Genomic DNA, 10,050 nt, shown 5'->3' on the forward strand with positions numbered 1-10,050 from the left:
ATTGCTGTGAAAGCTAACATCCCACCTCCCAGTAATAATAATCAGGTCACTGGTCAGTTGTTGATAAGTCTTCAAATTCAAAAACTCGTTACACAAGTCATGTTAACTAATTTTCGTACATTACGACCGCATACAAACTGACCAGTATCATTTGCATGTACTAAGTTTTTGACTGTTTGTGATACTAATAACAATACACAGACCCAGGGAAAATACACTTAGCCTACTGGTTACTAACATGTATCAAGGATGTACTGTAGTAAATATTGATGATTTGCTTCAAAACAATTGTGTAAATATTTAATGAAAAAATTCATGCTCCAGACAGTATAGCCTTGATCTTGTTGTTGTTAGAGTGCATCGTGTCCTACCGTATTACTTCATAGATGATTATAGCGTGTGGTTCGTTTCTCATTGTTGCAGATTCCCTCTCGCAAGGCCTGCAGACTTCCAATGCACTAACAAGCAACAACTACTCGTTGGGTCTGCAAACTAGTAGTCTAGGTTTTGGCAATAGCACCCTGGGCACCATTGGATCCCCTGCTATTGGCAATTTAGGTGGTGGTAAGTTCAGTCCATTAATAACAAATTTATAACTAAGTAACTCTTGAATATAGTACATCAACAGTTCAAATGGAATTATTAAAAGTACTGTATTTGATCCCTTTCTGCCTTGATCATCCAAGTAAATCTTTTCATGCATGGACTAATTTATACTACTGAGGGAAAGTAAACATGAATACCAATTTCATTTTTCAGGATTAGGAGGGAGTAGTATGGGACGACGCGATTCTTTAGACCGAACGACATCCGTTTTATCGCCACTTTCTCAAGACTTCCGAAGTGGCAAGTGGACAAGCAATTATGGAGCTTTAGGCACAGTAACAGCTTCTCCAGGGCCAATAGGCCTCACTTCTGGAAGTCTTACGCCTCCACCTAGCTTAAGTACCTCATCAGCGCTTCCTTTAGGGGCCCTAGTGTCAGGAAACAGAGTTATATCTGCAGCTCCTGGAGCAGAAGCAAAATTCCGAAATGGATCCACAAATGGAATGTTTACGGGTGGTTCTTCAACTCTGTTCCCACCTCTAAAGCGGAATTTGAGCTTGGATAAATGCACAGGGCGTTCTCGTCTTTTAGAAGACTTCCGCAACAACAGGTTTCCAAATCTGCAGTTACGAGATTTGGCAAACCACATAGTTGAATTTAGCCAGGATCAGCATGGGTCTAGGTTAGTATTATGGCTTCAGTTGACTGCTCACTAATTGAATATTAATGTTGAAACTCTGTAGTACAGAAATACCCCACCCTACCTTGTCAATTAGTTATGCAACCAATGTAAAGCGATTTTAGACTTAGGTCAGATTATTACGATATAAATTGGCGTGCTTCCCAAACACATACCGAACACTTGCAAAGCATTTGCAAATAAGCTACCATGTGAAGTACAATACTGTGCAGTACAGCACTTATTCAATATTTTACAATTTAGAGATAGACTTAATGTGAAATTTAATTTTATATTTACTGTAATACTTACTGATGAGCTGGGTAATTACTTTGCATGTACAGTAATGTATACAATCTTCTTCCGAAGTATTTTCAACATAATTACAGTAATCCAAATATTGTATTCTAGGTTTATGCAAGTATTTTCATTCTATTAACTAATCCAATTATTGCATTATAGGTTTATTCAGCAAAAGCTAGAACGGGCTACACCTGCTGAAAAACAAATGGTTTTTAATGAAATACTTACAGCAGCATACTCCCTCATGACTGATGTTTTTGGTAAGCTTTATACAAGGTATTTTCCAACCCGTTTATGAACAAACTGCTTTGCTTGATCTAAAATAGAATTGAAATTAAAAAAGAAACTTTTATTGCTAGTATGTAATAGGTATGTCTTTCTTTTTCTGCAGGTAATTATGTTATTCAGAAGTTCTTTGAGTTTGGCACACCAGAGCAGAAGACTGTTCTAGCAAACAAAATTCGTGGCCATGTTTTACCGCTAGCATTACAGATGTATGGGTGCAGAGTAATACAGAAAGCACTAGAATGCATAACTCAGGACCAGCAAAAGGACATTGTACGCGAGCTTGATGGACATGTTTTGAAATGTGTCAAAGACCAAAATGGTAAGATTTGAGCCCATGTAAACTTAATATAAATGCTTAGGTATTGTGCTTAGATTATGGAGTTTTTGTTGAGTTTAAAGAAATGTACTTGTTAACATTAATTTTTTGAATTTACAGGCAACCATGTTGTTCAGAAATGTATCGAGTGTGTGGACCCTTTGGCATTGCAATTCATCATCAACGCCTTCCAGGTAAATATGAAATTCTAACATCATTGAGTCTTTGTATCTATGTATTTAAAATGACAGGTAAGTTGGCATTTCTGATTTATGAATTATTCAATTCAAGCTTGGTTTAAGTACCTTGAATTCTTTGATGTGGAAGCAAATTTAATTATTTTTAAGCTCATGTATTTTTATATTATTAAAGAAAGGACATATTTATTTAGCCTTGAAATAAATATTTTATATAAACTGACAAACTGAAATTTATCACAAGTTAAAGAAATTGATGTCTGAAGTTAATAATTTTCAGTAATTGTAAAAAAAAATCCAGCAAAGTAAAAACTAAAAATTTCCTTCCAGGGGCAAGTGTTCACATTGTCAACACACCCATATGGTTGTCGCGTGATCCAGCGGATTTTGGAGCACTGTACTGGTGATCAGACTTCACCTGTACTTGAAGAACTGCATCAACACACAGAGCAGTTATTACAAGATCAGTATGGCAATTATGTCATCCAGCATGTATTAGGTATGGTTTTATTTTGGAAATAGTTGACATCTACACTGTATACATTTTTCTTCATTTACTATTAACCACAAGCAGTCTCGATAGAATGTGTGGAGATGTCTTTTTGTATTTCTATGTGTTTGTGTACATTTATACTGTATATATATTGTATGTATGTATAATTGATACAGTAATTTACACTAAGGCTGATCAGAAAAACTAGCCATATATGATGAAAGTTCTAAGCATAAGAGTGACTTTATTTGGTAAAATTTCCATTTGAAATTAATATAATGAATTGAAGTTGAAAAACTAGGGGAAACTTCTTATGAACTATACTGTTTTCTTTTTCATTCAGAACATGGAAAACCAGAAGATAAAAGCAAGATTGTTGGTGTTGTTAGAGGAGGAGTCCTAAAACTTTCACAACATAAGTTTGCCTCAAATGTTGTGGAAAAATGTGTGACACATGCTACCCGTGCTGAGAGGGCCATGCTTATTGAAGAGGTTTGTACGGTAATATTTGATTGTGATAACTTTCATGTTGTTGTCTCATTGCACTTTCGATAGAACCCCTAGCTGGTAAAGCCAAGGGACCTCATTTGAAGAAATTCAAAATAGTGGGCTTAATTGGGAGACTTCCCAATAATTGAGAATACCTCTGTTCACCCAGTTAGTAAATTAGGATTCTAGTTAGCAAACTGTTGCGAGTTGCAGCTGGGGTGGAGAGAGGTATTTATAGATAAAGGAAAATTGATGAGAGTATCGTCTCCATTTCACTTTTAATAATATAACAAGGGGACGACCTCAGTAAGGTAATATTCATCCTAAAGGGATAAATCAATTCAAAAGATGATATCAGCACCATGATGATTGGTAGGGTTTTCAAGAAATAAATTTGCTAGAACATCTTATTTTGCCGTAAGGAATTGGTCTTAAGCTAATAAGCTTGATTCCGGTTTTTCATTTTTAAACTTTATTTTTAGATGAAGACCAATGCTTAGCTTTAATTATGATTCTGATCACTTAAAAATTGAAAGTAATTGCAACCTCCAGCAATGAAGGGGAAAATTGGATTACATTTTGTAAGTGAGGTTCAAGTCCTAAGTCAAGATCTGCCCATTGTCATGGATCTGACCCTGACACAGACAGTATTGTATATGTCAAAAATTCATGTACAGGTACTTTGTTTTTGTAAGTGCCATTAGTGCACTTCATATGGTGCACTTAGTTATTAAAGGTACTTGCTCCTCTTTATGGCATAAAGAAGAGCACATGAATGAAACTTTTTTTACTGATTATCTTTTCTATGCTCTGTATCATATGTAATCTTTATTACTTACCTGATTTTGATTGATAATTTTATTAAAAGCACACCTGTGTGTTTTACTTCTTGATTAACAACATTCAAAGTTATAATGGCCCTTATGACAGAGAAGAGCATGTGAATCTAACTTTTTTATTGATTATCTTTTCTTTCCTATGTTCTGTATCATATGTACTCTTACCTTTACTATGTTCTGTATCATATGTAATCTTTTACCTAACAGATTTCGATAGATAATTTTATTGAAAACACACCTTTGTGTTTGTCATACAAGTCAATAATGATAAAAAATTCTGTTGTCTGGTAAACTCATTGTTCACTTGTATTGGTTTTTATTTTGTTTCATATTACAATTATTTGAGGAAGTTTTTTATCAGAGCAGTGAGACTACATTTGCACCAAAAGATTATCTAATCAGTAATATGGAAAATTTTACGTGTTTTATAGGCTGCAAGTCTGGTTATTATTATTATTACTTGCTAAGCTATAACCCTAATTGGAAAAGCAGGATGCTATAAGCCTAGGGGCTCCAACAGGGAAAATAGCCCAGTGAGGAAGGAAAAATAGAATATTTTAAGAACAGTATCATTAAAATAAATATCTTCTATATAAACTATAAAAACTTTATCAAAACAAGAGGAAGAGAATTGTGTGCCTGAGTGTACCCTCAAGCAAGAGAACTCTAACCCAAGACAGTGGAAGACTGTTGCAGAGGCTATGGCACCTACTCAAGATTAGAGAACAATTGTTTGATTTTTGAGTGTCCTCTTAGAAGAGCTGCTTACCATAGCTAAAGTCTCTTCTACTCTTATCTAGAGGAAAGTGGCCAGTGAGTGAAGAAGAATTGTGTGGTAATCTCAATGTTGTCAGGTGTATGAGGATGGAGGAGAATATATAAATAATAGGCCAGATTATTAAGTGTATGTGTAGGCAGTAGTATCTCAACAGGTGGCTAGTGGTGCCCTGGTCAACCTACTACCTACCAAACAAGTTTCAGATCTTCTTGAAGAATCTCAAAGGAATAAACTTAATTATGATAATTAGAATAGGATGTTCTTCATCTTTAGCACTGGCTAAAAATCGTAATATGAGCCAAAGGTTATTACGTTGCCTTTTAGATTTGTAGGTACATGTTAATTGTGAATGTAAATATATATTTGCCATGTGATTTTTTAATTTTCAACATTTTATTCACAATTATATATATTTTTCAGGTATGTGGGTACAGTGACAATGCTCACAGTTCCTTGCTGGTCTTGATGAAAGATCAGTATGCCAATTATGTGGTACAGAAGATGATTGATGTTGCTGAACCTGCACAGCGCAAGATGCTCATGCACAAGATCCGCCCACACATTTCAACTTTACGGAAATATACTTATGGTATGTTTGTTTCACAAGTTTTTATATTACTATATATTGATATTAGTTACTATGTATTTTTTGACAATTTAACTATGTATTTTTTGACAATTTTAGATACTCATGGCTGTATGGCTTTAAATGTGAATATTACATCTTTATTCAAAATGTTAATTTTTGTGAATTTCCATATTTTGTTTATTTATAAACAGGGAAGCACATCTTGGCCAAGCTTGAAAAGTACTTCATGAAGAATGCTCCAGATACAATGGGGGCCAGCATGGCAAGTCCAATTTAAAACTGCCTTTCACCACAGTGTGACCATCTCTTGCCACATGCCATCAGTTAGATATACAAGGGAGAATGCCAATTCGTCATTGCTTTTTTATATATAAATATCTATATATAGGTTTGAAGCTCTAGATTAATGCACCATAATTTTTCTTATACATGTGTGTATAAAGCCCTAATATTGGATTTATTTAGAGCCCATTAAGTAAAGAAACACAAAATCAGTTGAACCTGATTACTGTCATTTGAAATTGTTCATCTTTTATGGGAAATTGATTGTAAATTGAATGGTCGGGCTGCTTTATTTTTAATGCTGTAAAAAGGTTACATTCTAAAAAAAAATGTTATAATAATATTTACAAGGAAATATCAGTTTTATTTCAAATTAATAAAGTTGTAATACAAACTTTACATCAGGGTAGAAGATACCTTGTTCACTATAGATTAAAAAATAATTTTATTAAGACAATGAACATTATAAGGATTCTGCTTATTACTGACACTTGAAAAGTTGATATATTAATTCAGAACTTATTTTGGTGTGCCCTTAATGCATAGTAACATTTCAGCTAGGCTCTTGTAGTTTGATAGAGCATGTTATTCATTACTGTGGGCTTGTGGCTATTGCATGATTTTGCCGTAGTGAGCTTTTCTTAAATACAGTATATATATAAATATATATATATATACTTTAAATATATATATAATTATCTAACAATTTCAAAACTTGAATATAGCCGTTTGCCACTTTTTACCCAATTGGTAATTGTTGTTACCTTCCTACAGTTGTATTTCTCTTTCTTTTTCACATTAGTAGTGGTGTATATTGTTAGTAATTAGAAGCCTTGTTTGTCTGGGCAGGCCAAACAATGGTAGTTTAGTTGTATGGGATTTATAGTGTGGAAGGTAGCATGGATGTTTGCGTGGATGGGAATGATTGGGAATTTTCAAGTAAAACATGTTATCACTAGTTCATTAACATTGGATTTTGAAACAAGTGCCCAGAAATATTTGATGGCAAATGTTGGCTCAAAAAAATTAATTTTTTTTTTCTTTCTCCCTTGATACTTTATATATATCAGTTAAATCTTGAGTGAAATATTATTCGCAAATTGTAAGAAATGTGTATGTCTAGTGTGAGAGATGCCTGCCCTGGCCTGTGTCCCAATTGCGGCATGGGACTCTGCCCTCGTCCAGCCTATGGCTCATATCGGCCTAGTGCATTGTAAAATTGTGTACAGTGTATCGACTGTTTATATAAAGGAAATGTGTAATATTGGGCATTACTGTAAATCTGTACAGTTGAATGAATATTCTATATTTTCTTACTTGTTTGTGTGTTTGTAATGTCAATGTAATAAAAAGTAAATAACATCACAAGACAGGCACATTTCCAGCTACTTTTGCCTGAGTGCAAACATGTTGACCAGTGTCTGGATTTTGTCAAAAATTAACCAACACCTCTGATATGGAATGTGAAGTTGGATAAAACATTGGCACATGCACTGCATTTAAAAGACTTAAAAATAACTCAACGGTTCTATCACAAGGGCTGGAAAGTTGATAAATTTCGGTACCCATATACGAAAATGGTGACGTCATAATTTGGGAAAAAAAATTGAGGTAGAGTTTGAGAATATTAAGAATTATTTGATAGGGGTAATTATGTAATTCCCATCATAATACTGAATGCCACCGTCAGATAAGTCTGCCTCAGGAGCTAGTAAACATCTTGCTGCTCAAAAACTTCCTGGCTGGCAATGCAATTGGAACGGAGGTGCATTGATGTGTGTGTACTTCTTCCTCTTTTTGTTTCTGCTGGTCGTCAAGGTGAAAGGTTTTATAAAGCAGTTATATAATTTTCTCTTTATATCTGTACCCCTGTACTTTAGCTCATACAGGCTGGAACAGGCCCTCCACATGTTAATACTGTAGAGCTCCTCCTGCCCTTGCCAAAAGACCTAACATTGTCAAATTGTAAATTTGTGAATATTATTGACTTTTTTTGTGAGGAGGCCAATATTGTGGCTTATAATGTAAACATTTTGTAATAAATTAGTGTACAGAAAATGTGTACATTTGGAAGATGTACCTTTTGTAAACGCCATATTGTACAGAGCACATGGTGATATTCTTGTGAGCTGTGTTACTGCTGTATAGTAAATTGTACATATTGATTATGAAGCAAGATCTTAGCTTGGCCTGTACCTGCCTGTTGAGCACTAGTTGTATATTGCATATGTACTGTAGGTGTAATTTTCTTGTAAACTGTATTTTGTATATGTCTTAAGCTAACAGTAGTTGAACGTAATATTTACTGTCTTGATCTCACAGTTCCTGCGGGGAAGGTGTGAAGTGTGAATTCTGGTAATTTTGCCATGCTTGTAGTTTCTTGGTTTGGGTTTTCATTAAAAAGTTTAATAATGATGCTAATCTTTGCCTTTAGAATAATAAAAAGGGGAATCAAAATCAAACATTTTCACACTTCTCCATGGAAATGCTCTCTTTCCCAAAACTTGACTCTTGGTTCTGTAATTGACTAACGTAAAAACAAAACTGTAAAATTGAACATATTTACATAATTGAAAGTGAATTAGGGGACCCAGTTGTCTTTACTGTACATCTATGTACATTTTCATATTTGTAACCTTTGTTTGCTTTAGATGTAGACGGACATGGTCCTTTTCACCCAATTCTTGGCACTAGCTTCTCTGGAGTTTTTATTGTGTTCATATATTCAGACTATGTATTCTTGTTAAAACTTCTCATTGAATTTTTAATGTTGCAGTATTTGCACCATGTCTGTTGATATTAGCAGTTATTAAAAGTTTCGTGTAATTTTTGTATTGTTTGTATTAGTGTAGTTAGCCTTGAGGTGTGCTAATTGGCTGCTGGGGCTGCCTTCTAGGTACTGTTTAAGTAGGGGAAGTTTTGTGGCCTTTAGTGTTCCTTTTCTCCTTCCTGGTAATTCTGTCATGATTTATGCTGTGATATTTTTATTAGAGAAGGCGAGGAATAAAAGTTTACTGCTCTTTCCACTACCTTAAATAGTTTTCACATTAGGGGCTTAGTCCCTTATGCCTTAACGCCAGACCTTTTGTCATCCAGGCCACACTAGCGTGTACGTAGGACGTTTTCAACTGTATTATATGTAAAAAAAAATGTATCTTTACAATATGTATAAAATGGAGTGATGCATTCCATTTGAACATCCAAGGTTTTTTATTACCTAATGTCTTAAGGTGAACAGTCCGACGGACAACTGCTCCAGTTAGCTAGCCTCTGCCAGCATTGTTTCTAGAATTGTTACTGTTACTGGCCAGGGTGGAGGTGGCTTGGCTTCAGTGACCTTTGTTCCTTACTTCCCTCAACTCAAAACATGTAGCCACCCCATTATAACTTAGAGAGCTAATTTAGTACAGTATTACCATTCTGGCCTTGACCACGTAATCTTGCAAGCTGTAGAAAAAAAAAAAACTAGTTCACTTGCTACTTTCGCTGTTTAATTCTTTAACGGAAAATTCTGATTTTTCTACCTTACATTAAAATTCTTCTTATCTACATAACTAGTAACAATCCTCAATTTAGTAAAAGTATCACTTGAAGATCAAGAGACAGTGCCTTGCCACTACTGCTTGTAAGTTGAGAACGTGGGGAATGGCTAAGGGAGAACATCTTTGCAGTAAGGAATGGGGGAGCTGGGTCAACCTTAAACCGTGTGGGCTGGTGCGGGTTGGTTACAGAATTATAATTTTATATACATATATATATATATAGTGTGCGCTTGTAAAAAGGTACTGTATAATATTTGGAAGTTGTAAAAATTTCAAAGCACTTAAAAGTCTTTATGGTAATGTACAGAAATGATTATTTTTAAATTTTTTATTTCCAGATTGTAACCAGCCCTGCACAAACAGTTTTCACCAATTTATCAGTTCTGTGATGTACATGCTGTATCATATGTAATGGTCTACTCCATTAATAAATTTTCTGTAATGTGATTTATTTTTTTATAGCCCAAGTTGCTTTGCAGGTCCTAAACATTAGTCTTGCATAAAATTCATAGGTAGACCACTTCCATGACAACTTTGTTCCTACACAAATGCAAATCATTGTCCTTTAATAGTTGTACAGTATAACTAAAATGAAACCATACTCTATTAAAGGACTCGGATGTGTATGGTTAGGAAAAATACAAAATTTAGTTTAGCTCTTTTATGGGACAAAAATTTAAAGGTAGATTGTATTCTTTAGCTCTCTTTA

General features: G+C 34.5%; 1 protein-coding gene across 14 annotated transcripts in view; it reads left to right on the forward strand.

The window, feature by feature from the left end:
- Positions 1 to 9,788, forward strand: part of LOC137647139 (pumilio homolog 2-like) — a 464,002-nt gene extending 454,214 nt beyond the window's left edge. For 13 of the 14 annotated variants that reach the window (XM_068380394.1, XM_068380397.1, XM_068380396.1 and 10 more), the window contains 9 exons: positions 424 to 564; positions 760 to 1,228; positions 1,688 to 1,788; positions 1,920 to 2,135; positions 2,253 to 2,326; positions 2,660 to 2,828; positions 3,166 to 3,314; positions 5,349 to 5,517; positions 5,709 to 9,788. In XM_068380394.1, the coding sequence (XP_068236495.1) occupies positions 424 to 564; positions 760 to 1,228; positions 1,688 to 1,788; positions 1,920 to 2,135; positions 2,253 to 2,326; positions 2,660 to 2,828; positions 3,166 to 3,314; positions 5,349 to 5,517; positions 5,709 to 5,794 (1,574 nt within the window). In that variant the 3' untranslated portion in view covers positions 5,795 to 9,788. The remainder of the gene's footprint in view (positions 1 to 423; positions 565 to 759; positions 1,229 to 1,687; positions 1,789 to 1,919; positions 2,136 to 2,252; positions 2,327 to 2,659; positions 2,829 to 3,165; positions 3,315 to 5,348; positions 5,518 to 5,708) is intronic. The other variant, XM_068380405.1, reaches the window with a different exon arrangement.
- The last annotated feature ends 262 nt before the right edge of the window (positions 9,789 to 10,050 follow it).

This window comes from Palaemon carinicauda, chromosome 9, assembly GCF_036898095.1.
Source record: "Palaemon carinicauda isolate YSFRI2023 chromosome 9, ASM3689809v2, whole genome shotgun sequence".
NCBI lineage: Eukaryota > Metazoa > Arthropoda > Malacostraca > Decapoda > Palaemonidae > Palaemon > Palaemon carinicauda.